Here is a 19,685-nt window from a genome sequence, read left to right on the forward strand (position 1 = left end):
TCCTGTGCTGCTCTTGTCAGCCTCATTGTTACTGTAGTTAGTTTGTTGCTGCAAGGCCCATATTGTTATGAGTGACTCATTTAGTGCTGCACAGGCTGCTGTTCGAGAGACATGCCTTTTGCTATGGCTTCGACACGCAAAGCAAGAGAGTCAGTACGTGCAAATGCAGCTAATTTTGAAAGTGTTGTGGCTCAGTGATTTGAAGAAGATGATTCTTGCGAGGAAGGAAATATTTTTGAAGATGTAAGTAGTGAAGAATCAGCCAATGAACTTGCAGATGTGAATATTGAGGCAGATGACAGTCCTTCTGATAATATTACTTCATCAGAGTCTGAAAATGTAGAACCAGCACAAAAAGGTATAGAAGACAACACATACATTAGCCGGAATGGAACGATTTGGAAATTAGATCCTCCTGCAACTTTTCGTACGCCTGTCCATAATATCGTAAAGAAGGCACCTGGACCAGTCCATGGTTTGAAAACTTGTAAACCTCAGGATGCCTGGGGACTATTTCATTTCCAAGGAAATACTAGAGGAAATCATCAACTGCACAAATATTGAAGGCAGAAGATTGGCTGCTTTACATGGTAAAACGTGGAAAAATGTTTCTCTTGCTGAAATGGAGGGTTTTCTTGGTCTTTTACTGCTTTCTGGTGTTGAGAAGAGTTGGGATGTCCCTATTAGAGAATTATTCTTGGATGAAAAGGCAAATCCTACATATAAGGCCACCATATCAGCAAATAGATTTGAGGATATAAGGAGAATGATTAGATTTGATGACAGGTGTACCTGTGAAGCTCGATCTGCAGATGACAAACTTGCAGCTGTTCGCTATGTATGGGAACTATTTCTTGACAAGTGTAGAAATAGAATGAGTCCCAACGATTCGCTCACAGTTGACGAACAGCTAGTCCCATTCCGTGGAAGATGCAGCTTCGCCCAGTATATGCCCTCTAAACCAGCCAAGTATGGCATAAACATATTTTTGTTATGTGATGCTACATCTGCATATGCTTTAGACGGAATTGTTTACACGGGAAGGAAGCCCCATGAACCTATTCAGAAAAATCTCTGATTGAATGTGGTGAAAGATCTTGCTAAAAGCATTGAAGGATCATCAAAAAATATTACTGTTGACAACTTCTTTACTAGTGTGCAGCTGACAGAAGAGATGCTTCAGAAGCAATCAAACAAAATAAACCAGAAACTCCTAATGAGATGAAACCACCTGCCTCAAGAGCGATTCATTCCTCTTTGTTTGCATTTAGAGGTGACATTACAATGGTGAGTTATGTTCCCAAAAAGAAAAAAAGTCGGTAGTTCTCATTAGCACAATGCATCACGACAGAAACATTGATTAAACTCGTGCAAAAAAGAAACCAGATATAATAAAGTTCTATAACTCTACGAAGGGTGGAGTAGATCAAATGGACCAGAAAATTCGTTATTACACTTTCTAGAGATAAACAAGAAGATAGCCATTTCCACTATGGATGAATATGATGGACGTCCCAGCATCTGAAGTGATAAAAGGCGTTTGTTCCTAAGAGATTTAGCAGAGGAAATGGTATGACCACTAATGGAACTTCGTATTCAGATCCCTAATCTTCCAAAGAAAATCATTGGTGCCATGCAAAGATGTGGTGTTCAAAAAGATGTCATTGCCGAACCAACTTCCTGTTTCAGGAAAAAGAAGATGATGCAATTATTGTCCGCATAATAAACACAGGAAAAGTGCTATGACATGCATTAAGTGAAAACCACCATTTGTAAGGAACATAGTGGCGTTCTTTGTGCTTCTTGTTCGTCACATGTTGAAAACTAAGAAAAATGCAATTTTATGTGAACAATGAATAATAACTTTTTGTCAAAATATTGCCTATGTACATAATATTGTGAATAATGAGTATGTTTTAATTGAAGAAATTGATTGTAATAAATGTTATAAAATGTAAACTGCAACTTATAAGTGAATTAATAATATTATTTGTATATGTTGTATGTAAATGGATGTAACTAATAAAAATTTACTCTTCAAGTTTTTTTTAAAAAATTAATAAAATGTTAATCAGTCCCACCAGATCCTGTTACTGTATCTTAGGAATCTCAATATGACAATATATTTGACAGAAATAAATTTAACTCCAAAGAATGATTATATGAAAAGAGGAAAATTTTAAATTCCTTTGAGGCCCTGCATATCCATTCATTCATTTGTGTGTTCGGCACCATGCATCCTAGGATTAATAACAGAATCCCAGTACATGGAGGCATGGGACAAAATTTTTTGCTTCATCGAACAATATTTTGTGTTTGTTCGTGAGGCTGTGCTGCGTAATTGCCGATTTCTCCAGTTCTCAATTTTTAATATGGTGTTGGTGTTCTGCACAGCGGTCAGAAACAGTACAAATTGTCTGACCTATATGATTGCTTCCACACTCACAGGGGATATTATAAACTCCAGGGACCCTGAGGCAGAGATTGTCCTTAACGGGGTGCATCATCTCCTCCATTTTCTTAGGAGGACGAAAAATCTGTCTCGTACCCTGTCTACCCAGGACTCTTTCTATTTTGCTGGAAATCACGCCACAGAAAGGAAGAACCACAATCGGTGTTTCATCCTGTGAGTGTGCAGCATTTTCATGTTTCCTTTTTTGGAGAACGCTGCCTTTATATCGCATGCACCATAGCCACTCTTTCAGAACACATACTTACGTGGTTCTTGTAGAAACAGTTTTTGCTCTATATACAAACGTATTCAAAATGGCTATCTTCTAAGCAGGATGATTGAAACACTCACTGTACATTCAGGTATAAATCGATATGCGTCGGCCTATGTTATACAGAGTGGTCAAGACACCCGTCCACCCGTCGTCATACTAAAATGTCTAAAAGGCAGTCTCACTTCCTTCTCCATCTTGACAGTGAACCGGATATTCGAATGTATGCTGTTCGTGTGTTCCATGAATTGTTCAAGAGCTTCTGCGCCGTGTGGCCAGATCATAAATGTATCGTCAAACGTAATGATAAAATAAGGATGGATGGTGGGGAGCCGAGTTTAATGCTCGTTCCTAAAAATTCTCCATAAAAAAGTTAGCCAGTGATGGAGACAACGGAGAGCCCATTGCCATACCGTCTGTCATTTCATAAAATTTGTTACAATACAAGAAGTAGGTGGTCGTAATCACGTGTCAGAACAACTTTATAGTTTCAGGAGGAAAAAGATCCGGCAGCATTTTCAAAGTGTCCTCCACAGGAACTTTTGTGAACAGAGATATCACATCCAAGCTGACTAAAATGTCATTTGGACCAACTCTAATCTGATTTTCTCAATGAACATCTGGGAGTTTTTGATGTGATGTTCACAACACTGGCCAACTTCAGGAGTCATCAACTTTGTTAGGTATTTGGCCAGCTTATAAGTAGGAGAACCAATTGCACTGACAATAGGTCTCATGGGAACATTATCCTTGTGGATTTTCAGTAGTCCGTACAACCTGGACGGTCTAGGAGCTCTGAGCATGAGATTTTTTGTAACATCGTCTGGCAGCCTAGATTTCTTCAGTAACTTCATGGTTTTCCTGCTGTACGTCAAAGTTGGGTCCCATTTAAGACATTTATATGTACTATCCTCAAACAGTGATGTCATTTTACTATTATATTCGGTAGTAATAAGGACCACAGTGGCCTTTCCATTGTCAGATTGTAATATGATAAGATCTTCATCCTTCCAAAGTAAACAGAGCCCCTCCCTACTGGTATTAGATCTGGGAGGTTTAGCCGAGGCCAAAAAGCGACGTAACAAGTCTCACTTCGTCGGCATCGTCCTGTGCAAGATGCTGCACCACTGATAAGATCCAAGATTTGCATAATATGTGGTGTAGGAGCAAAATCCAAACCTTTATTAAGTTTCCATCATCCTGCTCACAAGAGCGCTGTTTTGAACATATTGGTATATAGTGCAAAAACTGTTTCTACAAGGACCACTTAAGGTCCAAGATTAACCATTTGAAGTACGTGTTCTGAAAGAATGGCTATGGTGCATGCTATATAAAGGCAGCGTTCTGCCTGTGTCTGTATGTGTGGATGGATATGTGCGTGTGTGCGAGTGTATACCTGTCCTTTTTTTTCCCCTAAGGTAAGTCTTTCCGCTCCCGGGATTGGAATGACTCCTTACCCTCTCCCTTAAAACCCACTTCCTTTCGTCTTCCCCTCTCCTTCCCTCTTTCCTGATGAGGCAACAGTTTGTTGCGAAAGCTTGAATTTTGTGTGTATGTTTGTGTGTCTATCGACCTGCCAGCGCTTTCGTTCGGTAAGTCACCTCATCTTTGTTTTTATATATAATTTTTCCCACGTGGAATGTTTCCCTCTATTATATTGATATCAAGAATTTTGTAATTATTTGATTAGTTATTTTCTACTACATTTTAAATATGAGTTTTGTAAGATATTAAAAATTTCGCTGGAAGCGACTTATATAAAACCACTTATTATTCAATATAATACACTACTGGCCATTAAAATTGCTATACCACGAAGAAATGAAGATGATAAACGGGTATTCATTGGACAAATATATTATACTAGAACTGACATGTGATTATGTTTTCACACAATTTGGGTGCATAGATCCTGACAAATCAGCACCCAGAACAACCACCTCTGGCCATAATAACGGCCTTGATACGCCTGGGTATTGAGTCAAACAGAGTTTGGATGGCGGGTACAGGTACAGCTGCCCATGCAGCACAATACCACAGTTCATCAAGAGTAGTGACTGGCGTATTGTGAGAGCCAGTTGCTCAACCACCATTGACCAGACATTTTCAGTTGGTGAGAGATCTGGAGAATGTGCTGGCCAGGGCAGCAGTCTAACATTTTCTGTATTCAAAAAGGCCCGTACAGGACCTGCAACATGCGGTCATGCATTATCCTGCTGAAATGTAGGGTTTTGCAGGGATCAAATGAAGGGTAGAGCCACGGGTTGTAACACATCTGAAATGTAATGTCCACTGTTCGAAGTGCCATCAATGCGAACAAAAGGTGACGGAGACGTGTAACCAATGGGCCCCATACCATCACGCCGGGTGATACACCAGTATGGCGATGACGAATACGCACTTCCAATGTGCGTTCACCGCAATGTCACCAAACATGGATGCGACCATCATGATGCTGTAAACAGAACCTGGATTCATCCAAAAAAATGACATTTTGCCATTTGTGCACCCAGGTTCATCATCGAGTACACCATCGCAGGCACTCATGTCTGTAATGCAGCATCAAGGGTAACTGCAGCCATGGTCTCCGAGCTGACAGTCCATGCTGCTGCAAACATCGAACTGTTCGTGCAGATTGTTGTTATCTTGCAAACGTCCCCATCTGTTGACTCGGGGATCGAAACGTGGCTGCATGATACGTCACAGCCATGCGGATAAGATGCCTGTCATCTAGACTGCTACTGCAACGAGGCGATTGGGATCCAGCACGGCATTCCATATTACCCTCCTGAACCCACCGATTTCATGTTCTACTTCATGTTCTACTAACAGTCATTGGATCTCTACCAACGCGAGCAGCAATGTCCTGATAGGCTACAATCCGACCTTTATCGAAGTCGGAAACATGATGGCACGCATTTCTCCTCCTTACACGAGGCATCACCACAACGTTTCACCAGGCAATGCCGGTCAACTGCTGTTTGTGTATGAGAAATCTGTTGGAAACTTTCCTCATGTCAGCACGTTGTAGGTGTCGCCACTGGAGCCAACCTTGTGTGAATGCTCTGAAAAGCTAATCATTTGCATATCACAGCATCTTCATCATGTCTGTTAAATTTTGCATCTGTAGCACCTCGCCTTCGTGGTGTAGCAATTTTAATGACTAGTAGTGTAATATTCTCTCACTCCAATAAAACAAATCCCTTTTTTATATTTTGTTAGTCTTTTATACATTTTTTTCATATTACATTACTTTTCTTAAAGACTACAAATGATATGCACTAACATTGTACTCATCAAGACAAGAGGAACTACTACACAAAAATTGTTAGCACCTGTAACAACGCGGCCATGTATGCTGACCAGAGAACCGAACTCTTGTCAAGTAAGGGACAACCAAGTACTCTGACTGACGTACTTGCGCAGTGACAGTAATGTGTTGCTGCTATAATGCAATGCAGACACGAATGGGGCAAAAGCGTTCCCATAAGTTTCAAGATGCCTGTACACACGAAGAATGCCCGATGTGGGACTGCATCTTTTTCCACGTGAAAAGTTTTGTTTTCTCAACTGCATATTTTTAGTTAATCTATGGGTCCAAATGTATTAGCAGAAAAAGAGAAGAATACCAGTTTCTGCACTAGATGAGAGGGGAGGGGGGGGGGGGGGGGGGGGGGGGGGGGAAGAAAATTTTCAAAGTTTGTAACGATGTCCTCTCCAGAAATTGGGACTTTCTATTTCTATGGGTTGTAATACTGCCACAAGCAATCGTAGAAGAGGCCTATGGCTGTTTGATTTACATGCTCATATGACCATATACTAGCCCTGAGATACACAAACTAACTGCCCTACGAAATGCAGCTTTTTTCGACTTTTGTTGGTTAAAATTAAAACAAAAAACCATGAAAGCACTGCTGTAATGCCAACATGATGAGTTGTGAAGTTTTGTAAGCATAGAAAATTTTATACATTGTATCGAAGTGAATAAGCCTTTTCATAGTTTATTTCTTTTCCTTCACTTTCACAAGTATTAATGTGGAGTTATTTGCCAGTTATTTTTGTTGATTTTCAACAGCATTTCAGTTCAGCTTCTTAAATTTTCATTTTCAACCAAACATTATGGATTATGAATAAATTTTTCTGTGAATATTTTCTGGTTGGTGGTGTAACACGTGATTCTTAGGAACAACAAGTTCCAGTTTTATCCCTTCAGACAGGCAACTGATATTTGTGAGAAGTGAAAACATTACTTAGATAGTTATTAAATACAGAACATTCCACTGTGTGCACTCATTTTATGTCCATGCAGACGAAGTCACATCAGTTTCAGACATTGGCAAAGCATAACAGAAAATAAAACACTACTCCTGTTGTGGTGGACCACTCATTCTTTGGAAGCTGTAGCTCAGCAATGCCTCGCAGATTGAGGAGCAGAAAGACTTGCACAAGAATGTATACAATAGTAAACAACTGAAAAATCATTATAAGAACACAGTCTCCTCCCTCCCCCCACCCCTACACACACACACACACACACACACACACACACACACACACACACACACACACACACACACACACACACCTCCCCTCTCGTTAATGTCTAAGCAACATGTGTAAGTTTTAGTCTGTTGCGAGTTATGAAATAAGACAGATCTGTTCACCCATTATTCTCACTGAAGTTGTCCATGAAAAACAGTGCAGGTGTAATACAGAAGAGTTGACACAAAACTGTTTATGTCATTTAGTAGTTTGGACAGACTAAAGATCTCTCTCCGCAGCCATAGGTCCAACAACAGAACCGTGCCACTGCACAGCAAGACCACAAAAGTAACTTTGAGAAAGCGATCTGAAAGTATTTACCAGGTAAAGCTGACATGTACAGCAGTATGGAGCTGTAAGTTCAACCTCAGGAACACTACAGGCTTCAGTTTAAAACTCACTGAATACCTTTAATTTAATAATATAAGGATGGAAATTCAGATTACCAAATCATAAACATGGGTGTATATATATATACATATACAAACAAAGATGATGTGACTTACCAAATTAAAGTGCTGGCAGGTCGACAGACACACAAACATACACACAAAATTCAAGCTTTCACAACAAACTGTTGCCTCATCAGGAAAGAGGGAAGGAGAGGGAAAGACGAAAGGATGTGGGTTTTAAGGGAGAGGGTAAGGAGTCATTCCAATCCCGGGAGCGGAAAGACTTACCTTAGGGGGAAAAAAGGACGGGTATACACTCGCGCGCGCACACACACACATATCCATCCACACATATACAGACATAAGCAGACATATTTAAAGACAAAGAGTTTGGGCAGAGATGTCAGTCGAGGCAGAAGTGCAGAGGCAAAGATGTTGTTGAATGACAAGTGAGGTATGAGTGGAGGCAACTTGAAATTAGCGGAGATTGAGGCCTGGTGGATAACGGGAAGAGAGGATATATTGGAGAGCAAGTTCCCATCTCCAGAGTTCGGATAGGTTGGTGTTAGTGGGAAGTATCCAGATAACCCGGACGGTGTAACACTGTGCCAAGATGTGCTGGCCGTGCACCAAGGCATGTTTAGCCACAGGGTGATCCTCATTACCAACAAACACTGTCTGCCTGTGTCCATTCATGCGAATGGACAGTTTGTTGCTGGTCATTCCAACATAGAATGCGTCACAGTGTAGGCAGGTCAGTTGGTAGATCACGTGGGTGCTTTCACACGTGGCTCTGCCTTTGATCGTGTACACCTTCCGGGTTACAGGACTGGAGTAGGTGGTGGTGGTGGGAGGGTGCATGGGACAGGTTTTACACCGGGGGTGGTTACAAGGGTAGGAGCCAGAGGGTAGGGAAGGTGGTTTGGGGATTTCATAGGGATGAACTAACAGGTTACGAAGGTTAGGTGGACGGCGGAAAGACAATCTTGGTGGAGTGGGGAGGATTTCATGAAGGATGGATCTCATTTCAGGGCAGGATTTGAGGAAGTCGTATCCCTGCTGGAGAGCCACATTCAGAATCTGATCCAGCCCCGGAAAGTATCCTGTCACAAGTGGGGCACTTTTGTGGTTCTTCTGTGGGAGGTTCTGGGTTTGAGAGGATGAGGAAGTGGCTCTGGTTATTTGCTTCTGTACCAGGTCGGGAGGGTAGTTGCGGGATGCGAAAGCTGTTGTCAGGTTGTTGGTGTAATGCATATATATTAGTTGAAATATGCTTACTGTTTAGGTAGTGGTCACCTACCTTAAAAATATTACACACGCAACCACCGGTCAGTTGAGATATGAGATTCCTGTACTTCACATTAAACTTGGTTCTCAAGGCACAACACATTTTCAAAATTATTAAATCGGTAACACCTCAACTAGCAGTGAATGTTGATGATTAATCAGGTCATTTTGTGAGTTCCAGAGTCCCTCTTGAGGTATGGTGTGGCTCCAGTGGCGCACACACACAGTAAAGTGGAACTGCAGGCAATGAGACATGGCTGCCAGCCACAACCCGCTGTGTGACATGTTGAAGTTATTGGAGAAACAATATTCACTGAATTCTGTAATAGTCCAAGAGATGTTAGGAGCTCGAGAAGAGCTCAATTTGTGTATGTCTCGTGAATGCTGTTAGGTTTGGAGACATGACCTTCATCTGAATTATTGTGTTTGTCCCAAAAGTTTCACGGATAAAATTCTCCGGTGAACCAACCGGGCTAGAGCGATGCAGTTTTCAGCAGTGGTGGTGGTGGCGGTGGTGGTGGTGGTGGTGGTGGTGGTGGTCAGGGATCTCCACTAACAAATGCAACTCAGCTCAGTCAGATCCAGACAGTGACAGAATGAGGATCACCTTCCATGCACAGTGCATTTTGGTGACTCATTGAGACATGACAATTAATTGAGTGACAATACATGCTCGAGTTTTGTCTTCAACCAAAAAATTTAGCTCCGAGACAGAGTGCCCAATTCGGGAAGCCTTCAGGGAAGGAAGCCATGTCCCGACTGAGAATTCACGAGTGGCCCGAGATGTTCTAGAAGGTCCGAGAAAATGTCAGCGACAAGTACTTCAAGTGATATCGCTGACATCCCAAATACACAAAAACGTGGATAAAATGGAAACAGTTTTGAACAGGGGCAGAGACCCAAATGTGTGATAGCACAGAATTGTAATATGCTGAAACCTAACATTTATCACATTTGGAGACAAATTAGGGATGAGAAAGGTGTGCATGAAGATTGTCCCAAAGGCTCTGTGCTCTCAGAACAGAAGAAATCCACATGCTGAAGTACAGCAAGTTGACCAAAAACAAAAAACAAAAAAACTGACACTATTTTTTTTAGAGAGCATACTTATAGATGACAAGATGTGGGTTTCCAAGTATGATCCCAAATAGGTCATCAGAGGGGGTACAGAACTCTTCGATGCATTGCCTTGAGGAGGTTCCCGATGACAGCTTCCGGGAAGCCTGTAAAGACTAGGCGAGCCAACAGGAAAGATGTACAGATACAGAAGGAATGAAGATTTTTAAGGTGTTGCACATTAAAGAAGCAATGTCTTTAAAAAATACATTGGAGTTAGCGAGAAGTAGTGACATTCCAAATTTTAACCGACAGATTCCCAAAATACAATACTGAGGTACGGTGTGTTAATTTCACATCAAAAACAGATGACTTTTCTCAAGGTTTTGATACGATGAACATGGAGCCTTGCACCACCTCCATACTGTGATATTAACCACATTTCTGGCCATTTTAGGATGCAGCTTTTACCAGCATGATTTACATGCTTGGTGGTGGTGGTGGTGGTGGTGGTGGTGGTGGTCAGGGATCTCCACTAACAAATGCAGCTCAGCTCAGTCAGATCCAGACAGTGACAGAATGAGGATCACCTTCCGTGCACAGTGCACTTTGGTGTACTAATTTCATTCCCCTATCGACAGCCACCAGAATATTCTTGAAGAGTGATTGTGAGTGCTTATCTGACAGTCGACACTGCCCTGCCAAAGGGCAGCAGCAACACAGCTCAAAATATTTGCCAGGAAATTTTTTTACTGAAACAAGCTTACTAACTTCACAACAGTGCATTCTATCTCTGCTTTGTGAAAATAACAACTCAGCATTACAATCACTGGATGAACGCTCTCCTCGTCAACAATACAATTTGATAAAAAACTATTATATATGCCACTTGCTTACACCACAATTTTTTAATGATTTATGACACCATTGACACTACACACCATGCACATTGTTGTCATGTCATCCATTATTATTAAAACTGTATATCTAGGACTGATAAACCTTCTTTACTTACCTCATCCGAGATGAAAATATCTGCTAAAAAGCTGGATTTCTCATGTACTGTCATGTACGAAAATATTCCGTTCAGCACTCTAACTGTTGCTTCACTATCAGCAGCCTCCTTCAGTCGGTAAAGCTCCCGTAACTGGTCATGTGTCACTGTCACAAGTATTGAAGTATCTTCCACAGCACCATTCTGGCAATGATTTATCAACAAATTAACCAGTCTTTGCAAAAAATTCTTTTCCATTCCATTTCTTTCACTCGGGCAGTTTTTACACGTCTTAGAGCGTTCTTTCCTGTAACAGGATAAAAAATTTAGAAGCTTGGGAATCCAACAGGTTCACTCACCGACAAAAACCTGGAACCTCTGTCACAACTCACAGGAACTGAATCCAAATTGACTGCTCAATGGGATGGGGCAATAAACTTGCCAGCCTCTTAATTCAGAGTCTAGCTGGCAATCTGCACTGCTTTGTAGAGGAATTTTTGTATTCCGTTCAAGCTGTCGTCCAAGTACGTGCTCGTGGTTTAGCGGTAAACAGCTTGCAGTGTAAATGCAAAGCCTTGTGCTTTGAACCATTCGTTGCATGATTTTTTTATACCCTATTTTTTCTGCAAGCGCAAAGAATCTCCTGTGGAACTACAATCACAATTACTTTTCTTTCCATCACAAAAGTAGTAGAACAGCCATCAAAAAATATTTTCACAACAGCTGGACATCTATCTCACAACATCGTCTTTGGGAGTTTACAATTATGCAGGGCTCCAGCCGACAGCTGCAAGCCACCAGTAACCACTAACGTGTCTCCTCCACGTCCTCTTGAATGCCTGCGTTCTGCAGTAGCTTCTGCTGTCCTCACTTTAGCGAGCATTCAGTTATTTATTGTCATTGTCCATATTTCCAGAGAAAATGTCTTCTACAAACTGAGTGAATACTGGGCTGCGCACATTCAATGGAAATGCCACCAGAGTTTGATTGCCGCAAATGGAGTTACGAAAATATCGAGCTGACAAAGTAATATTACAGCTGTTCAGCTACACTTATTGAAAATGAGATTTTTATGCTGCTTAACACAGAAAAATGGAATAACTTCTTGGCTATGAATGACAATTACTGAAAATTGATATATAGGAATGGCAAAGTACACTGGTGTAGTTTTTCTACTTCTGTCTTATGTTCAATGAAGTTGCAAATAGCTGAAACTAAATTCAGGTTATTAAACTTATCTGAAAGATTATTTTCGCATTCTGCACTATGTAATTTTTCACTTATTTATGAATACTCAATATGACTGATTACTGTGCACCACTGAACAATGTAAGTTCTCACCCACTTGCACACTAGTTAGCTTTTTAAAAGATTTTTCATTTTACTCTTATGGTCTTTAGTCCTAAGAATGGTTTGACACACTTCACTGTATCCTGCTCGACTCTCAACCTCCAGTTAACTTCAGCTACTTACTTCCATTTGAACATGCTTACTGTGCTCGTCCCTCAGCTTCCTCACCTGCTCACACACACTATCTAGCTCACTCACTCACTCACTCACTCACTCACTCACTCATTCACTCATTCACTCATTCACTCCCCTCCTTACCAAACTAAACACCCATTCACACATCACAATGTGTCCCATCACCCGAGCCCCTTTTTTCAGTCAGACTGTGGCATACATTTCTTTTTCCCCTAAATCGGATACAGAACCTCCTCAGTTAATCTACCAAAATAACCCTCAGCATTCTTTAGTAGGACCACAAAAAGCTTCTCATTTCTTGTCAGAATTGCTTACCGTCCGTCTTTCACTCTGTTACGAGGCTACACTCCAGACAAACACATTCAGAAAACACTTCCCAACATTTAAATTTATATTTTATGCTAACAAATTCCCCTTTCTCTGAAATGCTTTTTGTGCTACCCTTTACCACTGTCGAGGCTTTTGCACTCACTTACTTGACGTATCACCTGACAGCTTTCGTCTCGGGATCTTAGACTGAAATTTAATGTATTTTCTGATATTTTGTCAGCATTAATGGCTGGCACTGTAAGGTTTCTCCTCCACAAACAGTGGTGACCTGGTATCTCCTGCAGCTGGAGGCTATACGTGCCAGTCACACTGACACCCGCGAGCATTTCGCCGGCCGTTATCGCCGTGGCTCCCCCTCCTCACTACCTGCGCCACGGGAATCTGTGGTCTCTCCACCTCGAGGCTTTCATCTTACTTGTCAAACCTGTTGTAATGTTTGTGAATTTCTATAGCTTTCCCAAACAAGTGAACACTCTAGCTCTTCTCTGCAGCAAGAATCTCTATTCGTCAAATTTTATTATGTGGTCGGTCTCTCTCGGGGTGTGCTTCACCGGGCACAATTTCTTCACCTGTCCTGGCCTGCAATACTGCTTTTGTCGGGTGATGCTGGTATCCCCGGACCATCCATTTGTTCAGACACTGGCTTTTCCGTACATAGAACGTATGTGGTATATTCCCAGCATTACGACTGGGGTCCTTTTTGCCATTTGCCTATCATTCCGTTCGACTGTTCTCCCTAGTCCTTTGCTGTCTCTCACAGAATTACAATATAAATGGCAAAACCCAATTTATTTCATACTCCTGAACTTTAACTCCTATAACTGCAATATATTTTTGTACACGTGGTAAATAATCTTTTGCTCCCACTATTTTATCGCTACTGTCTTCAGATAGTGAATGAGTATATTCCACTCAACAATGTCAAAATCTCTCTCTACACATACAAATGCTAGTAACTTAGGCTTGCCTTTCTTTAGCCTATCTTAAGATAAGTCACAGGGTCAGTACTGCCTCACATGTTCTTTCATTTCTCCACAACCCAACTGATCATACCTGAGGGAGCGTGTTTTTTTTTTTTTTTTTTTTTTTTTTTTTTTTTTTAGGGCGCAAAACTTCTATGGTCATTAGCGCCCAGCCCGTGACGTAGGAAACAGGAAAAAAACGAAATTTAAAATCAGCAGCAATGGGAACAAAGTCATAAAATTTGAGAAACTAAAAGCAGAAGGAATGCTTAAAATTCCACTATAGAAAGGGGTTGGTTGTCCCCAAAAAAAGCTTCAAATGACTGACGTCATTTCCCTGTCACTAATAAACTGTAGAACGCGGTCAGCTGAGCGCGTGTCATCTGCTAAAATCAACGATAGATCAGGCGATAGCTGTAGACGGGAGCGTAACGGATTAAAATAGGGGCATTCAATTAAAAGGTGTCTGACCGTCCACAGCTGAGAGCAGTGGGGACAGAGTGGGGGAGGATCACCGCTTAAAAGATGTCGATGGCTAAAAAGACAGTGCCCTATCCGGAGTCTAGCTAAAATTACCTCCTCCCGACGACGCGTTCGGGAGGAAGAGGTCCAAGCGCAAGGAAGGGCTTTCACTTCCCGCAATTTATTATGGGGAAGTGTTGACCAATGCACATGCCATAAATGAGCAACTTTGCGACATAAACCGCTCTGTAGATCGGTAAACGGAAGAGACTGAATAGCTGGCCGAGGAAGAGAGACTGCAGCCTTGGCCGCTATATCGGCCGCCTCATTCCCACAGATACCAGCGTGTCCCGGGAGCCAGAGGAACGCCACTGAGACGCCCCCTAAGTGGAGCAAGCGCAGACAGTCCTGAATCCGGTGGACCAGAGGGTGCACAGGGTAAAGAGCTTGGAGACTTAGGAGAGAGCTGAGAGAATCTGAGCAGATTACGTACTGTATCCGCTGATGGCGGCGGATGTAGTGGACAGCCTGGAGAACAGCGTAAAGCTCCGCAGTATAAACCGAACACTGGTCGGGAAGCCGAAAGTGATTTGGGGTGTCGCCAACAATATAGGCACTCCCTACACCTAACGATGTTTTCGAGCCGTCGGTGTAAATAAATGTGGCTTCCGTCATTTGTGCACATAGAGCAGCAAATGCCCGACGGTAAACAAGTGACATAGGTCTCTGAGCAAGTCGATCCGGGGACGGAGCCAAGGCGGTGCTGTACCCCAAGTTGTCAAGAAGGTTTTAGGAAAGCGGAAGGAAAGAGAATGGAGCAGTTGACGGAAGCGGACTCTCGGGGGTAGTAGGGAGGAGGAGCGGCCTGCATACCCGACATCAAAGGAGGCGTCGAAAAAAAGGTCATGGGCTGGATTAGCAGGCATGGAAGACAGATGGCTAGCATAACGACTCAGAAGGACTGCCCGCCGATTGGACAGCGGAGGTTCAGCAGTCTCAGCATAAAGGCTTTCCACAGGGCTGGTGTAAAAAGCTCCAGACACTAAACGTAATCCACGGTGGTGGATAGAGTCAAGACGCCGAAGAATAGACGGCCGAGCAGAGGAGTAGACTATGCTTCCATAACCCAATTTCGAGCGCACTAAGGCGTGATAGAGGCGGAGGAGGACTACTCGGTCCGCTCCCCAGGAGGTACCATTCAGGACACGGAGGGTGTTAAGGGAACGCAGACAGCGAGCCGAAAGATAGGAAACGTGGGAGGACCAGCACAGTTTTCTGTCAAACATAAGACCCAAGAATTTAGCGACGTCGGAAAACTGAAGGTTGACAGGACCTAGATGTAAGGAGGGCGGAAGAAACTCCTTACGTCGCCAAAAATTAACACAAACGGTCTTACTGGGTGAGAAACGGAAGCCGGTTTCGATGCTCCACGAGTGGAGGCGATCGAGACATCCTTGAAGACGTCTTTCAAGAAGGCTTGTCCGTTGAGAGCTGTAGTAGATCGCAAAATCGTCCACAAAGAGGGAGCCCGAGACATCAGGAAGGAGACAATCCATAATTGGATTAATGGCGATGGCAAACAGTACAACACTCAGCACGGAGCCCTGGGGTACCCCGTTTTCTTGGGAGAAAGTACGGGAGAGAGTACGGGAGAGAGTAGTGTTCACCCGCACCCTAAATGTGCGCTCTGCCATAAATTCGTGAAGAAAAAGGGGCAGCCGGCCTCGAAAGCCCCAAGAGAACAGTGTGCGGAGGATGCCTGTCCTCCAACAGGTATCGTATGCTCTCTCCAGATCAAAAAATATTGCTACCGTTTGGCGTTTCCGGAGAAAATTGTTCATGATATAAGTGGAGAGAGCAACAAGATGGTCAACGGCAGAACGATGCTTTCGGAATCCGCATTGGGCTGGTTTTAAAAGACTGCGGGATTCCAGCCACCAAGCTAAACTGTAATTCACCATACGCTCCAAAACCTTACAGACACTACTCGTGAGAGAAATGGGGCGATAGCTAGAGGGGAGATGTTTGTCCTTTCCAGGTTTCGGAACGGGAACGACAATAGCTTCCCGCCATCGCCTGGGAAAGGTACTGTCGGTCCAAATTCGATTATAAAGGCGAAGTAGGTAACGCAGGCTATGGGTTGATAAATGCAGCAACATTTGGACATGGATACCATCCGGTCCTGGGGCGGAGGAGCGAGAAGAAGAGAGGGCATGTTGGAGTTCCCGCATCGAGAAAACAGTATTGTAGCTTTCGTGATTTTGAGAGGAGAAAGCAAGATGTCGCACTTCCGCTGCACGTTTCTTCGGGAGAAACGCTGGCGGGTAATTTGAAGAGTTCGAAATCTCAGCAAAGTGCTGACCCAATGAGTTAGAAATTGCGACGGGGTCCACTAAGGTATCATGCGCGACAGTGAGCCCAGAGACCGGGGAGAAACTAGGCGCGCCTGAGAACCGTCGAAGCCGACTCCAAACTTCCGAGGAGGGAGTGAAGGTGTTAAATGAGCTAATAAAGAATTTCCGGCTTGCCTTCTTGCTATCGCGGATGACGCGACGGCATCGCGCACGGAGCTGCTTATATCGGATACAGTTGGCCAAAGTTGGATGGTGACGGAAAATGCGAAGAGCACGTCGCCGCTCACGTTTTGCGTCACGGTATGCCTCGTTCCACCAAGGAACTGGGGGGCGCCGGGGCAATTCGGAGGTGCATGGTATTGAATGTTCCGCAGCTGTGAGAATAACGTCGGTAACATGTGAGACCTGATCGTCGACGCTGGGAAAGCGACGGTCATCGAATGTCGCTAGAGACGAAAAAAGTGTCCAATCGGCTTGGGCAAACTTCCAGCGTCGCGAGTGCATATATGGCAGTTGAGGCTGCAGTCTAAGAACACATGGAAAGTGGTCACTCGAGTGTGTATCATCAAGGGCGAACCATTCGAAGCGCTGAGCTAGCGGAACAGTACCGACCGCAAGGTCCAAATGAGATAAATTTGTCGTGGAGGCAGACAAAAATGTGGGGACCCCAGTGTTGAGGCAGACTAGATCCGCTTGGTGGAAGACTTCTAGCAATAGTGAGTCACGTGGACAAGGATGTGGAGATCCCCAAAGCGGGTGGTGGGCATTGAAGTCCCCAACCAGCAAATAGGGGGGTGGAAGCTGACCAAGAAGATGAAGGAGATCAGCTCGTGCCATTGGTGTGGACGATGGAATGTATACCGTACAAAGAGAGAACGTGTATCCAGAAAGGGAAAGACGGACGGTGACAGCTTGGAAGGAACTGTTTAAGGGGATTGGGTGATAATGGAGAGTATCATGGAGCAGAATCATGAGTCCTCCATGGGCTGGAGTGCCTTCAACAGAGGGGAGGTCATATCGGACGGACTGAAAATGAGGGAGAACAAAGCGGTCATGGGGACGCAGCTTTGTTTCCTGAAGACAGAAGATGACCGGCGAGTAGGGTCGTAAGAGGATCGACAATTCATCCCGATTGGCTCGAATGCCGCGGATATTCCAGTGGATAATGGACATAGGGTGAACAGAAGATGGAGGAACGTGACCAAGGGTGCTGTCAACTCAACGACAGCTCAGAGCTTGCGACCGACAGCATGGAATGGCATTCAGTCGACGGCAGAAGATCCTGATCCATAGGTTGGTCAGGAGCAGCTCCTGCCACCAACGATCGGCCAGTTGACCGGCCACCAGCAGTGCGCCTCGGCGACACAGAAGATGGCCGAGGGCGATTTCCGCCAGGTGGTGCCGTAGATGGGACACGCCTTGGCGGAGGAGAGGAACTGTTTCTTCGTAGCCTTCTTGGAAGTATGATGTTTAGATGAAGGAGGAACCGATGGTTGTGAAGTTGCGGTACGTAAAAACTCTTCGCGAGAATGCTCTTTTTTCGAAGACTTGGCGTCAGACTTTTGGGTTCGAGATTTAGCAGAACCCGACGAAGGGTGAGCCATAGAGTGGGCAGGCGAAAGTGGTGAGGTTGAACGGGCGATCTTTGCACTGGCCGATCTGACGACCGTGGTACTAAAGGTGAGATCGCAAGTCTGCGTGGCCGCCTCCTTTGTTGGCCGAGGAGAAGCAAGGACAGTGCTGTATTTTCCTTTCTGAGGCACGGTGGGCTCGACTGGCGAGTAACTTTCGAGCAGCAAAGGTCGACACCTTTTCCTTCACTCTTATTTCCTGGATGAGCTTTTCGTCCTTAAAAACGGGGCAATCTCGAGAGGAAGCAGCGTGGTCACCCATACAGTTGATGCAGCGAGGGGATGGAGGTGGACAAGCACCCTCATGGGCATCCTTGCCACATGTAACACATTTGGCCGGATTGGAAGAGGACTAGCTGGTGTGATTGAACCGCTGGCATCGATAGCAACGCGTAGGGTCTGGTACATAAGGGCAAACGGAAATTATCTCATAGCCTGCTTTGATTTTTGATGGGAGTTGAACTTTGTCAAATGTCAAGAAGACAGTGCGGGTTGGAATGATGTTCGAGTCAACCCTTTTCATAACCCGATGAACAGCCGTGACGCCCTGGTCAGACAGGTAGTGCTGAATTTCTTTGTCAGACAATCCATCGAGGGAGCGTGTATAAACGACTCCACACGAGGAATTTAAGGTACGGTGCGGTTCCACCCGGACAGGGAAAGTGTGGAGCAGAGAAGTACGCAGCAATTTTTGAGCCTGGAGGGCACTGTGTGTTTCTAACAACAGGGTACCATTCCGTAATCTGGAACAAGACTTTACAGGACCCGCAATTGCGTCGACACGTTTCTGAATAATGGAAGGGTTGACCGTGGAAAAGTCGTGACCTTCGTCAGACCGAGAAACAACAAGGAACTGTGGCAACGATGGAAGAACCGTCTGTGGCTGAGACTCAGTGAACTTACGTTTGTGAGCAGACATAGTGGAAGGTGAGGAAACCATTGTGGAAGAATCCCCTATGATTACCGGCGTCTCCGATGGCGCGCTCCTCCCTTGTGGGGGCCCTCACCGAGGGCACACCTGCCTTAGGTGATTGTTCACACCTCAGGTCACACCTCCCGACAAACGGACGGAGGGACCAATCGGCACTTTCGGAAGGTATCAGCTCGGGTAATCACCCCTCCCTGGGCCTGGCCGTTACCAGGGGGTACGTACGTGTCCTACCTGTCTACCCGGGGCGGGGAATTACGCGTTACCCCGTCACCGGCTACGCATGGAAGTGCGTGGGTCGGCCTTCAGACACGCACAGGGAGGAAAAAAGAGAAAGGGAAAGGAAAGAAGAGGGGGTCTCAAACGCTGCAGCGGAGAAAAGGGCAAGGAGAAGAGGGAAGGAAAAGAGAAGGACAGAGGAAGGACGAGGACTTGCAAGTGTAGAAAGCAAGGAATGTGGAACAGTTTCGAGCTCCGTCTCCGGACGTAGGCACAAACCATACTCCCAGAGGGGGAGAAAGGGAAGGAAAGAGCCAGAG

The 19,685-nt window shown here is 44.4% G+C and overlaps 1 protein-coding gene across 2 annotated transcripts in view; it reads right to left on the reverse strand.

The window, feature by feature from the left end:
* Nucleotides 1-19,685, reverse strand: part of LOC126456755 (uncharacterized) — a 190,858-nt gene that overhangs the window by 79,205 nt on the left and 91,968 nt on the right. For both annotated transcript variants that reach the window (XM_050092501.1, XM_050092502.1), the window contains one exon: nucleotides 11,016-11,301. In XM_050092501.1, the coding sequence (XP_049948458.1) occupies nucleotides 11,016-11,301 (286 nt within the window). The remainder of the gene's footprint in view (nucleotides 1-11,015; nucleotides 11,302-19,685) is intronic.

This window comes from Schistocerca serialis, chromosome 2, assembly GCF_023864345.2.
Source record: "Schistocerca serialis cubense isolate TAMUIC-IGC-003099 chromosome 2, iqSchSeri2.2, whole genome shotgun sequence".
Lineage (NCBI taxonomy): Eukaryota > Metazoa > Arthropoda > Insecta > Orthoptera > Acrididae > Schistocerca > Schistocerca serialis.